The following is a 26,696-nucleotide window of genomic DNA, read 5'->3' on the forward strand; positions in this document are numbered from 1 at the left end:
ATTTTCACGTGGAAATATGTGCTGCTTTGCCTTTTGGAATATGGTGTGGAAGGAAAGTCCCATTCTTCCCAAGTATGTGGCCATATGTGAATATGTGCGTGGGCCTGTGTCAGGGTTTATTTGGCAGCGGCACACAAAGAGATCTTCAAAATCAAAAACTACCTTTTAAATTCAAGCATGGCCTTTTCTGTTTGATTTACTTTTTTCCATCTGCTGCAGATTGAGAACTATTATGAGCAAAATAATACGCACTGGCGTAATCTCCGCTGGTGCTGCATCATCTGTTCGTTAATTCCCCCAATTACATATCCGAGGTGATATGTATTCATTTTTCGGGTTGTTCAAACTTTTTTTTTCCTTTCCCTCAGAGCTCAATGTTTCTCCGTCCTTGCTGCTCTTGAAGCTGGTGGGAGGAGCTCATGTGATTGGTCCACCCACTGGTTCTGTAATCCTCCTAATGATGCATCAGCCTTCCTTCCACTTTGTGCCCAGCTGCGCCTTGTTGCACCTGGTTTGCACCAGGGCCCGTGGTCACAAAGATTACATCCATTATTGCTGGTCACACGCTGGAGATTCTGCCTGGGCCTGCATCTGAACCATATTTCACATATTTCACATATTTCTCATAATACCACAGCATTCGAGCCACATATCCAGTCGGATGTGCAGCTATACATGATAAAGTGGTGTGTACAAGGAACATTAGGGCTTATCTTCCCATCTTCACACACCAGGGTTGCTAGGAGCTTGACTTAGCGTTTGGTTGTTTTTTAATGCAATTTATTGACCAATCATCAAATAAGATTGAGATCTAGTGACTGCACATGATTCTTTCTCTCTCTTGCGTCGCAGTGCAAAACATGTGAAGAGACAAAACAGCCAAACTGCTTCGACAAACACAAACCAACACACTGCCATGTGTCCTGTCTCACAACCCTTTGCTTGGTGCTCCTGAACTAAAGCTTTCAGGTGTATTTCTGTAAAGTGGTGATGCTCCATTTCTCAAATTGGACTTTGCTACCTCACTCAGACAGAAAGTGGGCCACTGCAGTCTGAGGTAGACATTTTTGATGCTCGGGAGGAAGCTACTTTCATACAGTCCATGCAAAAAACAGGAAGGTACGTCCCTCTTTGTATCAATCGGAGCTGGACTCATTATCCCACAGCTTTTCAAATGGCAGGCGGACAAAGTTAAACTCATTAGCAAACCCTTCATTTGAAACTAATTCACTCAGTTGAGACGAGATGCTCCAGATCTGCTGCTGTAGAGGAGCTGTTGGCTGCCTCACATAAGAAGGAACTGCATTTTCTTTTCTTTTTGGAGGCGCAAAAAAGAGGAGGTGCGCTGCTCATTAGGGAGAGCCATATGGCGGAGGGAAGAGGAGGAGAAGAAAACTGGGAGAAGGGGTGGAAAAGACACAGTACTTTGTTTGCATCCCTGGAAAAACATCCCCCATTGTTGAGACTTGTTAACAGATATTTGAATAGGCACCCACCAAACTGACATCATATTATTTAGTGTTTTGTTTTCAACCCTATCAGTGTTTTACCAGATGGGTAAATGTATAGAAAAGAGGTGATCACCAGACACGAGGCGAAATACATCTAGATCAATAATCCTAACATTTCAGTGACAGATTTGATGAAAGGGGAAGGATGGATGAAGGGATGAGGGAAAAAAAGCAAGTCCTATTGGGACTAGGGGGCAGCTCATGATAATGGGACTCTGATCACCTCCTACATGTCGGCCTGATTGTAACTGCTGCCTCAACTGATCAACAGATTAGTCATGAAATCAATCCCTGTGCCTCCTGAAGCACTCCTCCTTCCCCCTCTTTTTCAGTCTCGGGCAGCTGTGGCTCAGGGGGTAAAGCAGGTTGACCACTAATCCTCGGCTTCGATCCATCCCTGGCTCCTCTAGTGCTGCTGGTGTCCCCAAGTTGCCCCTGGAGGCTGTTCCTGCAGTGTGTGAATAGGTTGTATGATAGTGATGTGGAACATAGGGAAGAACTGTGGGACTGGGAATGTGATATCTAGTGTAAATCCAGTCCGTCGCCCTCCTTTGCTCCATTTTCACCTCCTTTCATTCCTGATTCCCTCCTTTCTCCTCTCCTCCTTGCCTCTACAGTTCAGAGAATTTCAGAAAAAAAGAGGTTCACAGATAAGTCTCGGTGTGTGCTCAGGGGGAACCATGAACCGACCCACCTTCCCATCACCCTCTCTTCTCTTCTGCTTCTTTCTTTCCTGCCTAACTCTGCCTCTCTTCGAACCATCTTATGGAGCATGCTTCATCACATCCAATCCCCTGACCTGTCAATCATCCCAGCCCAGAGAGTGGGAGAGAGAAAGTGAAAAACAAAGAGCAGCACTTTGTTAGTTACATTTTTTAGCACTGCTACTAATGGTAACGCTACTACATCAATACTGCTGTTACTCCAACTATAGCAAGTCTGGATGGCTCTGATTGTTCTCACACTTTTGTCACCACTTCTACAAACCTTACTGCTGATACATCTTATCACTGTTACATCCCCATTGTCTGACTACTATTACCGTATTTGTCGATTATTAGGTTATCATACGTAGAGGTCTTTTGGTTCAAATTGTTGGAGTTTGTTTGAATGAGACACAAAAACCTGCAGGAGCCTGACCTGCATAAAGCTGCTTTCAGACATGCAATGAACTTCTGAGGTTCTTCAAAACATTCTACAGAGGGGATGTATGTGTGAATGCAAATGTCCGAGTGAGAGGCTCTGGACTTTCTCTGGCCAGTCTCCTAGTATAAAGTCAACAGAAAGTCCGGAGGAGCAGATACAAGAACACAGCAGGAGAACCTCCACATGAGCGAGCAGGTGTGTGCTTCTAACACGCAACAGATGCAACAATTTAAACAAAACGAAACTAAATATCCATTTGGATCAACTTTACTTTAGACGAGTTTTGGTTAAGAGGACTGGGAGCCAAGACTTACTAGGGATACTAGGATGCGGGATGAAAAACATCACAGAGGCCGAGTGGAGCGGGTGTTAGACCAGGTGTCTGCTCGTCAAAAGTGTAATTGCGTCTTCCTTTAAGATAGTAATGCGCTTACAATGACCACATTTTAAGACCAACATGCCCAAATCGATGTTAGTTCATAAGCTATTTAAGTGATGTGGGTTCTGAACAGGAAAAATGACAACTGCTTCTATCTGAATCCATCAAGGACAAGTGTGTCACACTTGGCGCCATCTTGCACCAAGTGTAAGATAAGGCCTGTCATCACAGTTGTGTCACGGACATTCTGGCTTGGCACTGAAATACCATAGAAGATGGGTGAAGCTAATTTTAATGAAAGTGTTGGAGTGCTGCTTGTGCACTGCCTCCAAAATAGGGTCCATTATCATACAAAGGTTATCAATGCAGATCTTCAGCTTGCAACAGTTTCCTTGTCTCGATCATCCTTGTCTGTATCTTTACTACACTTCCCTGCAGTCTCTACTGGCATTGAAACTGGAGGTAAATTGTGAGGAGTGGAATCTCTACATATGAAAATAACTCTTGGTTTAAGTACAGTGAACTCATCTTAAAGAATAACTTGCTTGCTGTTTTTTTTACATTTCAACTCCCTGCAGCATACTAAAAGTTAAAATTAAAATATGCACAAACAACTCAATGAAATATAAATGTTCAGCTTTTCCACGACACTCCACATCTCTTTCACATACACGTTTATTGAGAGCCTGTGGTGCGAACATCATGTTCATAAAAGCAGAATGTAACTGCCGAGTCAAAAATAGGAGCAAAGCGACCACATAGACATACCGTAGAGGTGCAGTTAACATCTAGTGTCGTCACACAGCTTTTCCATGAGGATACGTTGAAGTGAAGGCACCGAAACTGTGGGGAGAGTAAAGCCGGCTGCTTTGACTGAAGGCTCTCCAGTTCTCAAAGATATGCCTCTCGTTATCTTTCCTATAGCCCCACTTCCACATCCCCACCTCCCTCAGGCTCACAGCAGGGATAGACTTGAAATCACTTTGTCCTTTACCTTGAAAAAACTTCCTGACAGGTCGTTTTGTGGACTGCACAAATCTATGTATCCCTGCCTCAGAGCCCAAAAGCTTTTGAAGCTAAAAGGGTTTCCTACATTTTTGCCCAAAAAACTGAAGCATGGTCAGTGATATGATACCTGAGGCAAGTATTAGTGTGTGTGTGTGTGTGTGTGTGTGTGTGTGTGTGTGTGTGTGTGTGTGAGAGTGTGTGTGTGTGTGTGTGAGTATGTGGTTAGATAAAGAGCTGGCACCTCTGCATTCCAGACACCACTGTCCAGCTTTGCCTGCAGCTGTTATCTTCAAAGTGACACAGTGATGCTTCAGGGCCTGAGTGTCCTGTCACCGACCTGCAAAGGCTGACTGCACAGAAACAGTGTAGAAAGGCTGCCACTCTCTGTGAACCCCGGCCAGGCGACCAGCCGAAGCCTGGAGACCAGCATGACATCAGCAGTCAGTGCAGCTCGCTCAGAAAATTATTTATATTTGAATTCAATTAAAGATGCCGCTCGTGGTCCTTGAAAAGAAAGACCATGTTTATGCCTGGTATTAAAGGGATAGTTCACAGAAAATGAAAATTCACTCATAATCTACCCACCCCAATGCAGATGGAGGGGCATCGCTCTGTAAGCTACCATCGCTAGTACCAGTAGCGCAAATTAAGGTAAAAACTCCATCATCATCGTGGTGAGATAATTAGTGAATTCTCCTTTTTCATCGAACCATCCCTTTAATATCCATCCTGAGTGATCTGATCACAAGTGATCAGCTTCAAGTTCAGTATGAACACACTCAAAGAATATTTTGAGATCTGATCTCAGACCACATTCAGAGATGGTCTTGGACACGTCGCCCCATTCTTTTTTAGCAGTGTGAGCTTAATGGGTCCTGGCCATGAATGGTCCAAACTTAGAAATGAGGCTGCTGCTTTGTTCACATGTGAAAAGTTAACTTCGGAGCAAGTACGAACCCAATTCTCCAGACATCCTCCGGAGGTCATGTCTGAAAAGGGCTCATTGGACGACATGATACACAACAGTGACTTTCAAGATGCTGCTCGGCCAAAAACAGAGCTATATTTCTAGGAAACATGATCACTCAGAAAGAAAGTGAAGGGCTCAGTCACACAATATCAGCTGCCAGGCAGTCAATTGCATAATATGTATAGAAAAGTGCATCATAAAGTCTGTAGATGCATCCTTTAAAAAACTCAAACTTCATTATATGGGCCTGAAAAGTCTTTAGCCTTCTAACGAAGGTTAAACACTGCTTGTTAACATCCCCTGATGATGTAGGCTACGTTTCACATTTTATTATCAAACTGCTGCTTGTTTAAACATCCAGCAGACTATGTACAATATTACCATCTATTTGGACAAATGTTTATGGAAACATAATGAATATAAGTCCCGTCTTCTCTTCGCTCCTCCACTGCAGAAAAACAAGAGTTAAGCTGCTTTAAAACCCAAACAATCAGCTGGAATAAGCTGAAAGGCTCTGTGGAGCGGAGGCTGCAGGATTGGATTTGAATTCTTTCAGGCTTTCTCATGATGAGCAACTCTTCCACTATTACATGTACTCATTTGACTGTACGGTCATATGAAGATATTAGCTGTGTCTCAATTCAGGGGCAAATTGCGTCATGGCGGCGCAACTAGGCTGTCACACTTTGAAGTCGCCTTTAAATGCAGCCGATAAATGCGTCCTTCTCTCTCAGAGAAACAAAGGCTGCGATGGGGTGGATCCTTCCCGGCCTAAACCATCCCAGAATTCATTGTGCTTTAATGACGAAGCACTGTTTAAAGCCATAATGGTGCTGGGAAATGCAGAGACTTCTGATGCTGGAGTATCGCGCTTAAACTTAAACGGCTAATGACACGCGAGGTAAAAAACCAAGGGGCCTTAAAACTTTCTCATCGTGTCCAACTCCAGCTTTGTTGCTAGGCAACAGCAGTAAAGGAAGGACGGGCTGATGACACAGACCACGGAAACCCTCTGAAGACCAGACCGTCTCATTTCAGCTGGGTCTTCATGGACTACCCTGCTCACGGAGACCATCCCCTTCATGGGCACGGTAGACCTAGTGCTCTGACGGATGCAGCCCCTGAATTGAGACCCAGCTGAACCTCGCAGCATTACAATGACCTAAATCTATTATGACAAGACACCAGAATAGACCGCATTACACAATTATACAAATATATCTCTGTGAATGATGTGCAGCGATGCTTCGAGGCCTCTGAAGATTTGCTTTCAAAGTACAACCGAGTGAATTCCTGTTTGGGCCGAGGAGCTGTTGATTTTACCTCCTTCGCGTTGCTTGTTGCTCCCTGATTGAATCAATGTTTCATGTGTTGTTATGTATTCTGACTGGGAGCACGCTGTCATACAGAGTATCAGTGCACGGTGCTGATGCTCTCAGACAGGGCAGCAGGCTCCCACTTGTTGTTGTGACTCGCGGTTGAACTGTGTGGTCACTGAGAGGATTGACGGGGGGAACCGTTGCCTGCCCTCGGCAAAGAGTTGCCTCAGCTAATCTTGTGAATAATGCATAATCATGAATAAACATAGATCAGTGCGGCACAGTACTGTAAAGGAGACCTGCCTTCCCCCCCCCCCTTTTCGCCTCTTTCTTCTCCAACCCTGCCTCCATTTTGTCAATCCACTCCTCCTATCTCTTTCTGGCTTTCAATTCTCTCGCCACAAAACCCTCTTTCTTGCTTTCTTTCTTTTTTTTCCCTCCCTGCCAAAATCAGACCCTCCCACTATTCCCTCATCCTCTGTCACTCTCCCTGCATCCTTTTCTTTTCCTCTCTGGCCGCGGCAGTGACACACATTGTCGTGCTGCAGTGTTGCTGTGTCTCGGAGCGGGCGAGTCAGGCCCAGCCTTCACTCTCAGCTCAATAGCCGCCCGGGTTTCCTCAAAGGCAGCCATCCAGCCAGCACAAAGTCTGCCCACTGGGAATAGACCCACAAAAGAGAAAGGGGCTGCTCGCCTTCTTTGCTCTGCTCTGTCTGAAGCAGCCTGCCTCCACCACCTCCTATAAATAATACAACGTTGCCTCAACAAAAAGAAACCCTACACTGCTCCTGCAAGCCTCTGCTTCCATTCCTCCTTTATTCCCTCGCCCTCTACCCCCCTTTAGTCTGTTTCCTTTCTCCTCACCTCCTTTAACTCTAATTCTACTACCAGAAAAACACTATTTTAAGAACAGGCTTACACACATTAAGTTGAATATTGTCAATCTGATTTATTTTTGTAGTGCTTATAGTATCTAATATAAGCAACAGGAGAGCAGAGGAAAATACTTGTTACCTAATGGCTTGTTAAAAATATATACATACACACTTCAAACTAAAGCTCTGCAGACCGGACCACTTCCCAGAGGTACTGCATATTGCGTGAAAGGTAACTGCAGCAACAATATTTTGGTTAATACAATTCTATTTCTATTCTATTTTCCTTAGTAGGGATACTACTAACTATACTAACCTAGTCTGTGACTGAAATCACTCACCAATCACTATATAGTCCACTATATTAATAATTTGCCATTTTGTAGTGCTGAATGTTTAGTTAAATTTGTATATATAGCTGAGTCATTATATCCTACAATGCATCGTGAAAAGTAGTGTACAACTGATGGTCACTAGCAGAACAATATATACCATCATGCATTGCGTTTGCGGCGTTGACAATAGGAAAAATTGCAGAGATATCTCTTTTAGCATATGTCCCTAATATTTCTGAGGGAGTAGTTTGTCTGTTTTATGACCGACAGAAATCTGAGTTTGGTTGGTAAAATATATAATAAGAGCAGATCATCACATCAAAGCACTTACCGTGGCAAATAGATTAGAACATTTAGATGCCTCCTGAATATTATTTTTAACAACAAAATAGGGAAAAAGGTTTTTTATGAATGCTCAGCAAGTGGATTTAGTTGGTTTTCCTCCAGTTTCTGTTTCTGGCTACTAAAGCAAAAATGTGTTTGCATTTAAGTCCATTGCAGTTGATCAAGGTCTTTATTGGTTAAACCTGAATGAACGTGTTTTTTGTGTTTCAATTTGGGGGTTTGCACAAAGCTCTGAACACAAATCTGACCCATTGTCACCTTTTAAATTGATGTGATGGACTTAGTAAACAGCTCCTCTTATTGACACATCGTTTTCATCCATTTAGGAAGAGGTGTTTGTCCATGTGGTGAAAGTGATGGAACACACACTTGTGCTGCTAAATGCTCCACTATTTTCATGAGCTCGTCTCTGGCTGACGCTCAGCAGGCAGTGGACAGTAAAGTCATGGTCTTAACTAAAACTCTCTATAAAGCTCCGTAAACTCAGCTGATCCTTCTCTTTAGATTCACCTCTTTCACACCGTCGCCCTGCTCTCACATCCATTCCTCATTGGTCGCATTGTTATTGTCAAAATCGGTCATAGTGTTGGTGTGTGTCTCGGTGCAATTTGTCGGTGTATTAAGGTGAATGTGTGCAGAGGGATTAGGCTGATATCAGTGAAGCTCTCACAGTCTGTCAGGCTCTGGGACGGGCCGGGACAAAGAGACTGATTTCAATTTAAATGCAGCAGCTGAGAGGACACGTCTCTCCCAGTGGGGTGACTTCCACCCTTCACACACACACTCGGTCACACACACACACGCACACACAGAGAGCCACCCACTTCAACATATTCACTAGAATAGTAAATATAGAGTATTCAGCCTCCACCTCCTCCTTGTGTACGATGCATGCAGACTTTTTAGATGAAACATCAGGACATAGTTTAAAAAGCTGCAGATCCCTGTGTGATGAGATGATGTGTCTGCTTTGGCTCTGCACCTGTCAGTAATTATAGATATAATCTGGTCCTCAGTGCCGTGTTGTGGCCCCACAGTGGCTCTCACTATCCAGAGTCCATCATTAGATCAGCCATTGTCACCATGCATGGCCTCTGCACCTCTTATTACATGCAAATGGTGCGGCTTTATGCGAGCAGTGAATGAGACCCCCGCCTCCAGTGAATGGGACACCCTCCTCACCCACTTAAAGCCATTCCTCCATTTATTATTGCATTCTCTGCCTCAGAGCAGAAAGCAGAGATCTCATGGCGCCAGTGTTTAAAGAAACACTGTGGTGGTTGGTGGGATGCAGATAAGTGCTCAACACAGTGCTCGACATGACTACTTCACAGAGCTAATGTTCAAATATGCACATTCCGGGTATATAATACAACAGGAATGTCTCCAAACATTTAATATGTATTGCAAGTTCTGTTTTCTCTGTTTTGTAGTATTTAAGCTTTTTAATACTAATTTGTCCTTTAAGATAAAACATGAAAAGCAATGCACAAATTGGTTACTCCTAGAATATGCTGTGATATTTTATATTAATATGGGAATGCCTTTTTTCCAATAGATGCCGCTTTCCACCAACAAAACACAAAAAAAAAAAATGAAAAGTATTTTTTTTAAAACCTTCCAAGATCACAATTAAAGCAGATGTCAAATGTTTGGTTTAATCTTGAAAAGCCTTCAATCATGTTGGCATTAACTTCACAGTGAAATTACTCTTATTTTAACAAGTTGTAGATCATGTCTCGAATCTTATTTGTTGATAAAGTCCCCATCGGACGCACAGACACCTGGAAATATGGATTTGCTTAAACAACGCATGACACAATTTTGACTTCAGGGTGATAATCAATATTCATATGACGTCATTCTGAGGAATAATCTTCTGATTAATATAAATGATAAACGGTCTATAGCTTTTCTAGTCTTCATGTCTTGTTTTAAAGTACAGTTGTGCCATACAACCATTCATACACGCACAATGCATCTACAGTATGTGCAGCATTTTCTCACCATTCATCACTGCTACACTGCCGGCGGAGCCCTCAGGGGGATTTCTTTTGGTTCAGCAGCTTGGGATCGAACCGCAGACCTTCAGTTTAGTGGATGAACAGCTCTAACTCACCACAGCCACCAACAATATAAGACTGAGATTGTCTATTATTTGTATATATATATATATATATATATATATATATATTTTTTTTTTTGTTGACCTTGAGCTTTCCCCAAGCAGCTCAGAAGGTTAGATATCTGGAGATAAACTCCCAACATGGTTAGTATGAATTTGTCCACACACACATTGACCGACAGGGGTGAAGACGACCCCTTGCTTGTGCTGCTATGCTGCTGCAGAGTAACACAAGACTTAACTTATATTGATTTCAAGGGCATGCAGTAACTGTGTTGTGCTGAACCAGTCAACATTTCAGTTCATTACATTTTCACCTCAGGTTTGCTGCTTGTTTCATTTTCTCTGTGTGCTGCTGCAGCTGCAGAGTGTTTGTGTGTGCTTCTCGCATGGTAATGAACACATACCTGTCAGGCAGTCATGTGCAGGATACTGCCTCAGGTCAGTGTTTGCTGCCAGAGGAAGCTTTTCCATGACTGTTCCTCCGTGCACACACCTGTATGCTGTCCCCGCTCTCTGTCTGCAGCTTGACATTTGGTACAGTGAAGATAGAAGACACTGCGGGGGGAGAAGACGCAAGCGGATCAGGAGAGCGTACGCTGACATTTTCAAGGGAGCTGTTAAATGTAGAGATCGTTATTCAAAAGTCTGCAGCGTTGCAATATTTTTGTCATAAGTAGTTATTTGAAATTGCTACATGTAACATTTTAACAGTGCTCACTTGTTTTTTTGATTGTGGAACATTAAGATATTGCTAAAACAACCTTATTTTGAAGACTCAGAGAAGCAGATCATAGAGGCAGCTGATGCTGAATGGCTGGACCTGATATAAGTTGAGACAATGTTTGTGTTTCTTCTGCCTCCATGACGCCAAATGTAAGACCAACTTTAAGTTGCCGGGGGCCGAAATGCATTACGCAACATTTCTGTGTGGAATATTCCTAAAAAGAATGAAATCTTCGGTTGAATCTGTCATTGTGTCTGTGTTCTAACACACATTGAAATCTTCTAGTGTGCAGCAGGCATGGAAGATTGGTTGTTGATCGATAATTTAATGTGAAGATAAACAAGATAAAACAGTCTAACAGTCAGACAGCAATCAGCAAAGAAACAACAGGTAAATCCATAAAGGAAACCAGAACCTGACCACAGGGGGCAAAGCATGTGTAAACAGACAAACTGACAAAAACAAAGGGAAGCACAGAGGTCATACACACAAGGAGGCAGGGTAATTGATAAAGAGTGAAACACATCAGGAACAGGTGCAGATGATCACAAGGACAGGAAACAGGAGCACATTTTCAAAATAAAACAGGAAACGGAATAAACAGAGTGGAAACAATCAAACAGAATACAAATCCAAACACACAAAAAAGATGTCTAATAAAAGAAGTCCATACAACAGAACAACAGAATAACTTTGGGTCGAAAACAGTCTCAATAGTTGAGAAAAGTTCATAGGGCAGAATGACAGACTGAGATGCAGTAGCCTCACCTTTATTGTCTTATCAGGGCATTTGTGGTTATGTGGTATACGTACTGACCTTATAGTCAATGGGTCAGCCCATTCTTGATTCTTTCTAATGATATAACTTAACTTATAAACCTGTTCATCAGGTTGTTCCATATTAAAAAGTATCTATTGGATTGTCCTATAAAGGGGAGATGCACACACCCCTAATTGGTATTTTCATATTCAGAGCTAGTCGGCAAGCCAACTCATTGGAAAACGTTAGTTTTCTTATAAAGTTAAACAATAAGCAGATATGAAATGATAGTTTAGAGTGAAAAATAGCAGAACCAGTGAAAGAATTAGGATATAAAGCTGTTTACTTAGCAATCACAAATGCCAGTGTGGGCAAATGGATTCACACACTGAATCTGTTCTGAAAGGAGCACAGCCTCTTCTCTAGTTTGGAAGTTAAGACAGTGGGTTTTGCCAAGAGAACTGGAGGAGAACTGCTCTGTCTAAACACTTTGTTCCACTTCCATAATACACATAAATCTCTCTGCGAGTCCAGAGAAGCAGGAGTTTTTTTCTTTTCTTTTCCGAGGCCCTCACTCTCACTTTTTCCACTGCCAGACACCCACACACACTCTTACTGAAATCAAATTAGAAATGTCACAATCCAACCCGCACAGCTCCAGCAACCTCAGGAGCTCTATTGTCTCAGTAATTCTGCCATTGTTCCCTGTAATCTGTCTGGGTATTGTCGGGATAAATCCACGATACACATGACAATAGAGTGCACAGTGGGCCACAGACAACACTCTGGTCATTTCTATACGGATAAAGGGAATATTAACTCGAAAGTATTTATAATATAATATTTTATATTCAACTACAGGGTGAGTTAACTAAAGAGCACTGTGCTGTTACCGAGCGTTTTCCCTTTGGCCTGAGTCTTTTCTGCTGCAGGAACCTGATTACTATGCTGTGGTTGTAGCCAAATAGAACTGGAGTAATTAGCCAGTTCTTTATCTCACATTCATATCTCACTTTGCATCATTTTGACACTCGCTTGCAAGAGGCAAATACACCCACCCACACACGCGCGCACACACACAGACTCACACAGAGGGAATGGAGGATACTTTATGTTTATCCACTCTTGTCCTCATTTCAGGAAACTTATTTTAATTCCCTCCCATTCTCCCCTCAGTGATTCTGCTGCTGTGTCACATGTGCATGCAGAAAGGAGAGCGTCAGAGAGAGAGAGAGAGAGAGAGAGAGAGAGAGAAAGAGCGATAAAGAGAGCTGGGAGGGAAGGAGTGAGCAAGCGAGTGAGCATGACAAGAATCAAAATGAGCCATCTCTCTTTTCTCCCCCTCTCTCTCAGTGACCGCCGCTTTCAGACATGACAACCTGCTGGGTGCTGATAACAGGATTAATAATGCTGAAAAATCCTAATCGGGGGGAATTAAAAATGGAATTCTCCCATTAAAATTACCACCATGTCAGTGGCAGCACACTCAGGTCTGCAGAGCGGGCTTTTCACTCCACTAATGAATAACAGCTTAAGGGATTGGTTATGTATGTATGTATGTGTTGCCTGTCAAATGATATGGATATGCAGTCATCTCTGACATGCTGCCATGTAATAACCCAATTCTGTAGCATTAATTGAAATACAGCCGCACTGTAAAGTTGTGGCTAAAGCCTCTGTACAAACCAAATGTTACACTGAGAAACCACTATTAATACTAATGTGCTTCTGAACTGAAGATGTTTGAAAGCTATGATGGGTGTTTCTAAGGTACTGTGCTTTTTTTTATTTTTTGGAGTCAGGGCTCTTATTTAAAGAATGCCTCAGTGTGCTGTAGCTCTGGGCAAACAACAACTCAGGAAGATAGAAAATCAAACTGAGCATGTTGCAGCGGCTGAGCTCACTGTCCCACCGGCATCCACATAATAAGACAGGCTTTCTCTGCGTGAACAAAAACAAGCCAACCCCAGGTCACTGCTCGCTGCCTCCTTTACACACAAAGAGAGAGAGAGAGAGAGAGAGAGAGAGAGAGAGAGAGAGAGAGGCTGTAAGATCCAGTGGAGCTGAGGGAGCTGAAAAAAAAAAAAAAAAAAGGAGAGAGGGGGAGTCAAAGCAAGAAAAGGAGAGAGAGTGGGAGAGTCAGAGCGAGAATAGAACTACTGCCTCGTGGTTTTAGGTCTCCGCCTTACAGTCAAATTTCCTTCCAGACTCCTCTAATATATAAAGTGAAGACTATGAAGGAATTTATCATAAGGTGTTATTGTAGAGTGTTCCGTCTTCATAACGTACACCTTCTTGAGTTATGCTCGCAAATGTGTGATGTGGGGTCACAGTGACCTTGAACTCTTTAATATAAATTCTAAACAGGGATTAGTGAACAAAATATGACCTTTGACAACCAAATTCTAATCGGGTCACCCTCGAGTCTGAACGAATGTTTGTGCCAAATGTAATGAAATTCTTTCCAGGCATTCCTCATAAATTGGGTTCACAAAATGTTTACTTTGACCCGCACAGTCTAATAACTTTATTGAGGTTTTGGTTTATGAGACTGAAAACATGTTCTGTGAGATCACAGTTTTCGACTATTAAAGAATGTAATCAGCAGATCACTGAGTCCAAGCAAAACTCCCTCTTGGAGTTCCTGAGATACTGTGTTCAGGGAAGTTTGACACAGGTTTTCAAAGCTTTGAATGAACAATCTAAACTGACACCGGGTCAAAGAAGTTGCCGGCGTAGCAGCATTTTTGTTGTATCATCTTAAACCAGGAGGCCAACCCGTTTGCGTTAGGATGCCTCGTCAACTTGAATGCTTCTGGCTTTGAGTGTGAACATATCAGAGTTGACATATTTCTATATAAGTTCTGAACAACCTTCCGGGCAGCCTTACTTGTTCACATACAAAACAAACTAAATGTTGTGAAGTGCAAAGCTTTAATTCTTTAACATCAAACAATTATATATATGGCACTTATACTGCTCTTGCATGTACAGACCACCATCGGTGCTTTGATACTGAGGAAAACTCAAAAATAATGATTCTCCTCTTCTCTGCAGCAATAAAGAAGGAGCACATATTTTCTATGATTACTAAGTAGATTTATAAATGTTTATTTGCTGTCAACACAGTGATGTTTTCAGAAGGATAAGTTGTGCCTGAATCAAAACATTTGTCAAAGTTATGACTCATAGAATATGGATGTGCGAGCTCGTGTGTCACATCCACTGCTGCTGCTGCATCGGATGAGTGTGTTGATGAGTGGCTCAGATCACTGATCCCCACCCACGATAACTAACTGCTGTTTGTTAAACACCAGCATGAAGCGACCTCGGCCTCATGCAGTGTCTTTCGCTTGCAACCCCGCTTCTGTCCCCCTGGGTTGACCCGTACGTGAGGTTCACCTTAATCATTGCATTATGATCATTTACGTATGATGACCTATGAACACTATTTTGAATAAAGCACCATCAAACTTCACGTAGCATCCTATAGTGACTGATTATTCCCATTTTGAATTTCTCACATCCTGATATCTGCAAAAAAACAACTGACAATCAGGAAGAAACAAAGCGCCACCTGTCTTTCCAGCTTGTCAGCACAGACAGGTGTGAGAGTGGCAGTGTTCAGCGTGCAGGAGGGACTTACTGTCCTGCAGCTCCCAGAGCCGCGGAGGAAGGTTACTGAAGTATTCCTGGTTCAACGCTGCCTGGGCCGACAGGCGGTTCTTTGGGAAGCACTGGAGGAATCTGGAGGCCAACTCCTCAGCATGGTCCACGTAACCCAACCTGAAACACACCAACACACTTCATCAGATACAGTGACCACAGACACTTATATATACATACAGTAACACAGTATACACCCATCAGACGCACACACACACACACTAATGGTGATTAGTCTTACACGCTTTATACCGAGTATGACCCAAAGAAACCACCGCTTCCCTTTCATCCAAATAAAATATAGAATAACCTTCTTTCCATTCATTCATCCCTCTGAGAAAACTAATTAATTATTCTCTCCAATCCACAGAGCTGCTGACAACAAAAAAAAAAAAGCTTTTTAATTATGTTCTAGGTTTGCTGATTCAAGAGGAAAAACACTTCTCTGACACACACACACACAAAGGAGCACACACACACACACACCCACCCACCCACACACACTTTACACCTCGAGTTTGATGACTAGGTCACCATAAGAAACAAAAGGTGTTCATTAAAGCAGGAACCAAGATGTGAGCAAGCTTTATGCGAACTTGTGTGTGTGTGTCAGTGTGCGTGTTTGCGGGTGTGCACATGTGTGCCCACGTGTGTGCCCACGTGTGTGTGAAGTGCGTTTGTTCTGGGAGTCACTGAACTCCTGAACCAGCCCTACCTAGCAGCGCTGAGGGGGGAAAAAGATTGAAAAAAAAGGAAGAGCAACAAATTCAGTCAGTAATTAGGCATCCGCTGCATTAAATAAACATGATGTTATTCAGCGCAGCTCGCCGGCCCGCTGCGCAGAGCACTCAGAGTGCTTCTCATGTTCTGCAGGCTTCTCATGGCTGGCTCCCTAGTCAAGCTCTCTGACAGACACTCCCATGGCTCTCAATAGGGATCTCAACTCAACTTATCAGCAAAGAGACAGAGGGAGGATAAATCTCAGTTCAGCTCATCATCGCCACTCAGCAGAGAGGCAGGGATAAAGTTAACAAAGTCCATCAGGGCCTCTTCTCGCCTCTCTCTCTCTCTCTCTCACACGGCTGGAATATTCTGTGGAACTCCACTGCAAAGTTTAAAGTCAAACTAGTGGCTGTGAAACGAGTCAGTTGGGAGAGGGACCAGCCTTTGAGTTGGTTCAGTCCAATCTATCACTTACCTTTTAATTTAAATTTTCCGTATTAATGTATCAACATGCAACAATTTAAAAATCCTAATAATGTTAACAACAATTGTAAATTATTTGTTTTGTCAAGAAATTATCTGTTATTGCAATAAGTTGAATTAAATTGTACATTTTAGAACTATCCTCTTTTGTTGGGGCATAAAATTACGATTCCAAGATCTAAGTCTAAGGCTTGTAATATGTTACAAGTTGTTAAAAAACATGGAAAAACACAACAGGTAAACCCCCTAGTTCCTTCTGGCCTGTGATGGAACAATAGACATAACAAATACAGGCCGAACAGACATGCCTGTCTTTGCAATTCACGTAGGGCTCTATCCAAAGGGTGGATAAAACCAGGTAAAGCAAAGCAATTCAGTTTATAAAGACCCTTTCATACAAAGAGTTTGATTCAAGATGCAGGTGTTTATAATAGCCTCCTCATCATCATTATGATCATCATCATCATCATCACTACCATCTGACATCAGCCAAAGAGAGGTTGTTCCAGCCATTGCATCGGGATACTGTGATACAGTATTGTTAGTAATGGTACAGTATGGCAACTTTCACAAAATAATGAAGTTCTTTATATCAATAAGAAAATCCCTATTATATAAACAATACTTAAAATAGGAACGGTAGTAATTGCTATTTGTTTTAACAGTATAATATTCACCATTCCTGCACTGAAGCACAAACACTGCGGTTAGAGCCAGTGACAATGTGACTCACTGACAAAAGTCTTTTGAGGTAATGTTTTGCATCAAGTATGGATGAGGGAGGGTTCATCTGCTGGGAAACATGAATTTTCCCAATTCAAAGAAGATATTAACTCCTCTTCTAAATCTTTCATGTATGTTGCTCTAATGACAGCACTAGAGGGAAGTTTTATACAAATATAAATCCTCCTGTGTGGATGGATTAACACAGAGTTTAAATAAGTGCAGGTGTGAGATCACGTGGAGACGAGCATGTTGGTCTTTGAAAGCTGTTGGTGCAGTGTGTGCACATTCCGTGCTGCCTTTGTGGCCAGCTACCTCGAGTGAATAAGAGCACATCTGCGGCATGATGGATGGTATCTACTGAATCTAACAGACAGCTCCAGGTGATGACACATTCACTGCAGAGAAAAGCATTCCTTCCTCACTGGTGCATGGCGAGTGCTTCTTCATACCACAAACGGGACCAGGGAGAGGTGAGGCCGAACAAGCTGCCAGTATTGTCCCCTCACCTCGTTGGAAAGTGGCATCTTAGTTTGATCAAAGCTCCATCGCACAGCTCTCAGGATCTAAGCTCAGGGTCCAAAGTTCATGGCGTGTTTAAATCTAGCACGTGTCCAAATCCACTTTAGTTTTTTAGTCCAACTGTGAAGAAAGTTGCTGTGCCAGCTGCATGGTGCATGAGGGTTGCATTTAGTCACCACATGAATCATTGTTGTGTTTTGGGGCATAACGTGCACAAAACCAATCAGCTCCCATTCTCTGTGAGAGCCAGGTACACACTGGTGGATTCATATTATAAGGGCAGATTTTTGAGCTGGTGAGAGAAAACACTTCTCTGCAAAGGAAAAGGTTCCACTTGACCCATGATTGGATCCTCTCTGTGTACACGTGTTGTGCACCCGCCTGTTAATAATGTTATTACATTTTAGCCTTTAACTAATGAAACTATCTGTTGGTTAAAATAACTTCCTGCTGCCGCAAGACAGCAATGTACCAACGTGTTTGATATCAAGAGCAGAACGTCTTCTTATAATGGATCAATTGCTTCCAAAAATAAACACCAGGCTTTTTTACATCCAGTGAGTCAGAGGGCTATAACTGTATAGTCATTTTCCGTTGTTGAATCATAAATTAATTGTTAGTTATTGCAGGAGTGTAAGAATGTTGCTATCTGCCACAACACTAACATATTGTTGAGACAGTTTTAATGTTGTGGATGATTGGTAAACATAATTCATTGCATTGAAGTTTTTGTGCAAAAAAAAAAAGAAGATCTACAATGTCCCCAGCTGTGAATGTGAACTCTCCGTGGCCAATAACAGTACTGCTTCAAATAATAAATATCTATCATACTGCCACAATCCCTTTCTAGTGTTTATAATCATTAACACTAGAAAAAGGAATGTGCAATATGTTGGTATTTTAATATTTTGCATTTATGCTTACACAAACACACCACAGCAAATTCCTTGTGTGTTAACCTTCTTAGCAATAAACCCTGATTCTGATTCTAATGCTTTTTACCATTACTAACAGCAGCTACTTTTTAAAACTCTAATTCAGATATATTGGTCAGATGCGTCCATTCAAAGGATAACATCAAAACCCTCAATCTTCTCAACTAAAGGCTGAACGATTCTCTGACTGGGACGAGGAACACAACCTGGAATTACTGAGATGCTGATTCATATGAGGTTATAATGCTCATTATGGTCAGTTTTATGTGATCATTGCTAATTTTAACTTCAAGTTTACAGGTGGAGATTCTTATCTGGGGATTAAGAACAGAGAAGACCTTTGATATATTCTAAATCACTTGAGAAACCAAGGTCTTACCAGTGCTGTGTGATGGGAAACACCTGTAACAGCTGTACTGAACTGACTCAATAACTGGAGTTTTATATGCATCACTTGCGTGGTCCTGCTTTTAATTTCCCTGTGGAAGAGAGACATGCTCCCCCGCCCTCTCTGTGGTCTCCCCTCCGGATGTAAGCCAAGAGTAAACAGTGGCACACTTCTAGTAGAAGCCCCAGACTGAACCACCGTGCCCTCTTTCTACCATACACATCGGATGTCGCATGTGGAGTCTCACATGTGGACTCTGCAGGAAGCCTGTGAGTTAATGGAAGAACATGTGAGCTGTACAAAGTGTGTTAAGAGCTAGTTCACAAAGTTTGACTTTAAAGACAGCAATGGTGGTAATAGTGTGTCTATCAGTTACAGAACCCCGTTCTGGGTTGAACAATAAATGCAAATACATTAAACGCTTGCACAGTTACACTTACACTTACACACACACGCACACACACTCACACACACACACACACACACACACACACACAAAATATGAAGGGGAAGAACTTACTTATTCCATGCTTGTCTGAGCTTCTTAGCACTGTACACTGTAAAGCGATCTGGAACGAGAACAAACACATAATGAATAAAGTGTGTGAACTAACCTGCTGTCTGGTTTACCCTCCTGTGCATTTATCTCTTCACATTAAAGTTACACATGTGCTGCAGGGGGAGCACATCAGGAGGACACCATGCTGGATGTTTGAGGTTTTATTCCTTCTTTAAAGATCACATGTCATCTTGGTTTTTATGTAACTAAACGATGGAAACTATTTGAAGAAGAGACACAATTTTCCCGTTTGAGCATCAAATATCCTCCGTCTTTTCTCATCTGTTTCCATTTGAACTGGTTTGTCTTATATCAAACTGACATTTGCATTGCGTTAACCCTAATGCACCTTACTGGGTAATTATTAACACATTCTGCTGCCGCAATCTGAAATGTCTGCTGTAAAAGAACGTGTCTCATTGTCATACAAACCAATTATCAAATACTGAACAGTTTATTGCTTCCTGTATAAGTTGGTGAAATTGATGTGTGGCATATATGAATTGAGAAATGCTACAGTGGGAGCTGTGTGCATCTCTTTCAAAACCAGTCCACATTAAAATGTCAAATTCATGAGAGGAGTTCTGTGAGGTAGTTTCTCCATATTTCCACCGCTATGTTTATTATGCTGCACTGTTCTCTCCGTCTCGGCCAAAACTGCCATGTGGACACACTGTCAGGCTGAGCTGCCAACTGACCAGCTTCCATACAAGCTAGCCAGCCACCCAGCGAGTTAGCCCACCTCTTACACTGCCAGCCTAATCCGACTAGCCGGCCATCCAACTGTCTGTCAGCGTCAACTTCCAGTCTGCCAGCTACTCAACAGTGGGTCCAGTCACCCAGTCCGGTGCCAGGAGCGGACAGAACTGACCACAGGTCCCTGGGTGACAGAGGTAAAGTCTGCCAGACAGAGTCCTCACATGGCTCCTACTATGAAGTCAGATTGAGCCATTACCCATGCCATTATGAAAACAACATCAAATTTGTTTGTGCGTTTAGTATTTGTAATGTTGGTGAGTAAATCCCGTAATAATACATGTACTTTTCAGCTTTTTGGTATTCATATTACATTTAATACCCTGACTTTACATACAAAATAAATGTTGGTAAAAAAATCTAGTGTTAGAAGAATGTTTTTGATGTAGAAGAATACATCTGAGATAATGTTTGATTTCTGCAGGCCATGCTTTGAATGATCTGATGTCAGTATCTCCCTCCGCCTGTAACTCAACCTGACACTGTGCTTCGATACAGGAAATGAAATCACAACCCCCACACCCCCCTCTCCCCCCACCCCCAGTCCATCATTTGAAAAGGTGGGATTGATGTGTTTATAGCAGCAGTGTACGATGTATCTGTGAAGCTGTGCTCGCTGTGTGATCACATCAAAATACAAAACACCCTGAAAAACTCGTTTAAAAACACCTGATTGAATTACAGTAAATGTTATATTAGCGTTAGCATAATATGGAAATTTTAAATTGAATATCTAAAACAAGCATTGAAATGTCACCTGCAGTTGTTTCTGCAGTATGCATACATGTTTGAATTGGGTCTGTCTATAATTTTAAACTGTATCTCTCTTAAAAATAAGATATGGATGTCAGTTAACTCTGCCAAAAAAAGTTTTAGTTTGTTTCTCTGTTGATTACGCAAAAACTACTGGACGGACAATGGTGTAACTATTAAATTATGGAACTTGACGATGAGAAATAGGCATATTTAGGGGACTGATATTAAAGCGTTTGTATAATTTGGTGCAGATCCCCCCCAAAACATCTGGATCTAGTGAATTTAAATGTTGTTTCATAAGGGTACCGATGGTCCTTGGTGGAGGTACTTAACTATTTGATGTATGAGAGATGTTTGCCACATTCCCCTTTTAGATTCATCTGTTAAATATTGTATGTTGGGTTTCATACTAACATTTATATTAGTGTTTATATTATCTTTATAATAACTTAAATAGGGTTCTGTTTAATAACAAAACCAAACCATGAAACTGTAATGATCAAGTTAAACTCATCCATCACTGATAAAAGTGAAGAAGTGATAAAGATTAGAATTGAAAGGCAAAATGTGTCCAGCTCTGAATGCCTTGTAAAAGCAGTTCGACAGTAGAGTGGAGTTAAAGCAAGATATGACAAGAAGTGAGGAGGAATGTGTAGAGTCTTTTCACAACCACAGAAATGTGAAAAATAAGAGCTGCCTCCACTCTGAGGTCCAGCCACACGGACATGACTGAGATCCAAACTTTAATGATGTATTGCAAAGACTGGATTGAAAAAAAAGGACAAGGGAAAGTATTATGCATGTAGAAGTGATGATGAAGTGTGATGAATCATGAGCAGAGGAGTGATAGAGTCACTGGGTTTTGGAAAAGTGTGCAGATAACAGTCGGCTCGGAGGAGCTCAGGGCTGCTTTGGAAACAGGAGCTCAGTAGGTTTTCTTCCTGCTGCTATACTGCCACCTGCAGTCCAACGCACTGGACTTGTATTTTGTCAAAATAACAATTGACTAAGCTACTGTCTTATGTTTGTGAAAATAAAAGTGAAGATATTAGGATGTCACCAAGGCTCCAGAATTGGTTTACCACATATTACTCAAGGTCAAAGATATATACTAAAAAAATACGGACTAATATCTTTCCAGTGCAGTGCTCAATATGGGCTAGTACTCACTGATACACACAACCAGCACTTCCAGTATGCAGGGATAAACACAATACTCCTGGCACTTTCCTTTCATAACGTATTGTGTTAGCTGCGTATGAAGTACATTCAAATAGAAGATTCAAAGATAAAAGTTTATCGTGTATTGGGATGTATAATGGGGCTAAGAATCTGACCATCTTAATTTTGGGTGAAGTTTGGTCAAAAAAACAAACAACTAAGCAGTTTGATGAAATGTAACAAAGAACCAAAGATAATAATGTTAAGAACAAAAAGAAAATCAAACAACAAGACAAACTTAGAAATACATTAAATGTATTTTGCTGGCATGTCCTCAGAAATTAGCCTCTGAATAATAATTAGATAATTAAAGAAAAATGAATGACCTTTAATCTTACCATAATGTAACCTCCAGGGAATATGACTACCAGAGCTACCAGCTGATTATGATTCTGTTACTATAAGTACTTCATCATTCTCCCCCTCTGGATACAATCCTTCATGATCTCCCTGCTTGATCATACGATACCCTGTTTACTGTGAAGCTTTACGCTGCTTTATGAAAACCACCATGTGGTTACATTTAACCTGATCATCTCATTCTTTCTGTGTATGTTGATAAAAACAAAATCACATCTGCAGACACCATATAAACAAATGCAATGCTTGAAGGCAAACACCGGGCGTATGTGTGTGTGTGTGTGTGTGTGTGTGCGTGTGTGTTTGTGTATAGCCCAGACAGCTGCACATCTGTTCAACCCAGTGTGTGAGAGGCTAACAAGAGCCAACTGTCTGCATGGCCACGGGACCAGAGATTACATTTGTATGTGTTGTGTATGTGTGTGACCACGAGGGTCACCCCAGTTGGTCCCTAATTGGCCACTGGAGATAGGAGGCTGGGTCACATAGCCCTGTGCTGCCTCGCTGCCCCGCAACATTATTCTAACGCTCTTTATGGCCGTCCTCGCCTGTCCCCTCTCCTCCACTCCAGCTCTTCTTCCCTCCATCGGCTCCAACACTAATCTGCAGTCTCTATTCATGTTCCCTCTAAAAAGCCCTAATGAGCTCCCAGAGGGCATGGCTACCCTGGCAGAGCTGCCACCCCCACGCCTGATGCTGCTGCTGCATTAACATGGAGCAGAGTGAGACTGCCCCATTGGTTGGCTGTGATTCTCAGGTTACTGAGTTTATAATCAAATACCTGATAGACCAAAGGATGTAGAATAGAGCCTGAACCTCAGGTGCTCACTGTCTGGGTCCAAGAGAGTCTTGGAGGAAATGTTAGTTCTAAACTCTAAATATAATTTTTCCATATTGTTCAACAACTATTTCCACAAAAGGCTATGAATATGTACTTTTTAAATCTTTAATTACATTTTAGATGACATAACTAAGAACAGCATAGCAGTTGATAAGGTAGGTTCCATGCTAACAGTTCAGCAGATGATATGTATAAATAGGCCCCAAATTCATGCACAGCATTTAAAGCAGCATGGTACCATGCTACTTCTTACACCATTATTTATACTTATCTAGGGATGAATAATTGATGAGTATTTCATGTAGTGAGGATGCAAGTAGCATCTTTGTGTCATCCAAACGGTCGTACCTGGTTTGAAGTGAGGCAGGGAGGAAACACTTGGCCAGGTGTCCTCGGATGGAGTGCCAAGGACCTGAGGAAGAGAGTGGAATGTGAGAGAGGGAAGTGAACAAGTGGGATTTGGGGAAAATCTCACAGCACCAGTTAATCACGTGTTCACAGCCACTACAATTATTTCATCCATCCATCCATTCCCTACACTCTGAAGGTCACAGGGAGGTATAAGGGGCTGGAGGCTATCCCAGCTGACATTAGACAAGAGGTGGGGTACATCCTGGAAAGGAAGCGAGTCGATCACAGGGCTGACGTGTAATGACAAACAACACACAATCCCACCATGGGCAATTAAGAGTCACTAATTAACCACTAATTTGGAATGTGGGAGGAAGCTGGAGGATGTGGTGTGACACCGCGGAGGCCCAACAAGGCCCTGGTTGAACCTCTGAGGCAACAGTGCTGACCAGTGCACCACAGTGCCACCCCCTTCAATAAATCCATTCTAAACAGGATTTGCATGATAGGACAAGCATAAAATTCAAGCTCAAAAAGCATCTCATTGTTTGTGCAATACTCCTCCTGATAAGTTTATCTTTTATGGATATGCTGTCCGAGTTCTCACGCACACGGCCCGGGTTTATGATGACACAACCCAGAGCGGTGGACATGCCTTCGACATGATCCATCACTGCTAAGCAGCGTAATAGTTTCCAGATTGTGCAGTGGGCGCTGATCTACAGCACACTCCAACAGAGTAGCTGAGCAGGGAAGTTTGATTTATACTCTCTGCTAAAGGATAATGTATATACACACTGGATGTTACGGATGTGTTACAGGAACTTTTGAATGAAACAGTTTCAGGATAATGATGAAAGCAACAGTTGAGGGAATCACAGTTAATGGTAAGTATCCAGGCAGTGGGTAGGTATGGACTATTCTAGGTTAGCCTTAACCTCTGTGACTGTTTCCCTATCAGCCCGTATTTAACAAATGAAAAAACTTTATTTAAAAAGTTAAAAATGACCATGTTCAAAAATGTATTCTGGGTAGACGATGGGTTTTGTGTTTACAAGTGCATCAGTGAAATATTTTTTTTAATTTAAATAGTGGAAACTATAGGACTGTTATAAGATCAGTTGCCTGTTTAACTTGTTTTATGTCGGCTTGTATCGTAAACAAATGATGTCATGGTTAGTAATGTAACCATTGTAATAACCAAACGCACCACCAGAGGACAGTACAGCACCATGAGGCGGACCTCTGCAGGCCTTCAATGAATCAGTCCCGGTGAAGACGATTTTAATTGGCGAGCTCAACTTCTGCTGAACTTCACTCTTAAAAAGTCCAATATTCAGGTTCTGAGAGTATATAATTATGGCAAGAAAGAGCAGATCAAATGACTGCAGAGTCAAGGAGATTCAGTCATTTAAAAAAAAGTTATTTCAACAATTTTTCATAAAAAGAAAAGTTAACTATGCGTTTTTTCAGGACAGGACTTGGAGATCACAGATGAAGATATCGGTCTGACTGTCCAACATTTACTTTGTGTCCTTGAAATCACATTCATACACTCTACATCTAAACTCGGTTCATGAAAAACGCAATCATTACTTGAGTTTTTCTCCTTTTTTGAAGGAATGACACACTCGATTGTTTAACAGCACATGACTGTCACACCAGAGACTCTGATTAAGCTTAAGGACAGGTCGTGTTTTTTGGTACATGTTAATGAACATGTTGTGCTGTGAGTGCCTTATAATACATTATCTACAGCTCAATAACTCAGTTTAATTATTGTGTAGTAGGTAGATCATACTGCAGGAGGACGCTGCAGAAAGCGACTACCCTGATTGTGAAAATTAAACTTCATTAACAACACATTATCATGTGTTATTGTGTAATCCAGTGGCAATTAAGATACATTTTCTACATATGCATATGTAGTGAATGTAATTTTCTACGAGACCTGCACCTTTAACAAGCAGGACCATGAGAGGTCGGGTGAATCCTTCGTAGACAAGGATGGGGAGAATGAGTTATGAAGGAGGAAGAAAGGCTACAGAGTGTTACAGGGTGACGGAGGAAAGATCGGCCATGTGAGTGAATTATTGATGGGACAGTTCAGTGGCCTTTAAAGAGGAGAGAGGAAGTGCAAGGTGGAGGGTGGATTCAGGACCAGCAGCATCGGCCTGAGGAAAGTCTTTGAGGTTCAACTGAACTAACATTCTAACATTTAAATGGATTTTTAAGTCTTAAAAACACAATTTAAAAGACCTTAGCTTGGCTTTTCTAAAGATAATGTTCCAAAAACATATATATTGTTATATTGGAGCTCATATGGCTTTTAATGGTAGGACACTACTGTAGTAAACATATGATGACATGGCAGTCTCTCAGGGAGGGAAGGGCTGAGTGTGTATTCCTCTCAGAACATGTGTGAGTGTATGGAGAGACAGAGATCAAACAGAGAACGTCCTGCCGCTGAGGGATTTCACGAAAGGTCACAGGTCATGACCTTGAGCTTTATAAGCAAATTCTGGTGGATATACATACTCTGACCCCCCCCACCAGCAGCTATATTACAGACCACCCACCCAGCCAGACACAAACATGTCTGACCTTTAAACTCGAACATCTAACCATGTATTTATATACATTCTTGTTTCCTGGGGGGTATGAGATTCATCAGATCTGGACTGTCAGTGAGGGAAGACCCATCTCAGGGACTTAAGGAGCTTCATAACGAATAATGTGATGCAGATACTATCCCATCATAAGGAGGGAGTCCTCATAGGCTCAACAGACAGAGATGTAGCTGTTTAACAGACTCAGCTTTGCTGTTCATGTGCTGCAGGAAGTGGAGGCGCTGTTGTGCTGCCTTGATGAGAAAGGAGGTATCTAGGGTTCAGGTTAGGTCATCTGTAAAG

The 26,696-nt window shown here is 42.0% G+C and overlaps 1 protein-coding gene across 2 annotated transcripts in view; it reads right to left on the reverse strand.

Annotated features, from left to right (window-relative positions):
* Positions 1-26,696, reverse strand: part of cdk14 (cyclin-dependent kinase 14) — a 155,248-nt gene that overhangs the window by 23,370 nt on the left and 105,182 nt on the right. For both annotated transcript variants that reach the window (XM_053432855.1, XM_053432856.1), the window contains 4 exons: positions 23,782-23,845; positions 19,461-19,509; positions 15,147-15,286; positions 10,421-10,571 (listed from right to left, as the gene is read on the reverse strand). In XM_053432855.1, the coding sequence (XP_053288830.1) occupies positions 10,456-10,571; positions 15,147-15,286; positions 19,461-19,509; positions 23,782-23,845 (369 nt within the window). In that variant the 3' untranslated portion in view covers positions 10,421-10,455. The remainder of the gene's footprint in view (positions 1-10,420; positions 10,572-15,146; positions 15,287-19,460; positions 19,510-23,781; positions 23,846-26,696) is intronic.

This window comes from Pleuronectes platessa, chromosome 10 (assembly GCF_947347685.1).
Source record: "Pleuronectes platessa chromosome 10, fPlePla1.1, whole genome shotgun sequence".
NCBI lineage: Eukaryota > Metazoa > Chordata > Actinopteri > Pleuronectiformes > Pleuronectidae > Pleuronectes > Pleuronectes platessa.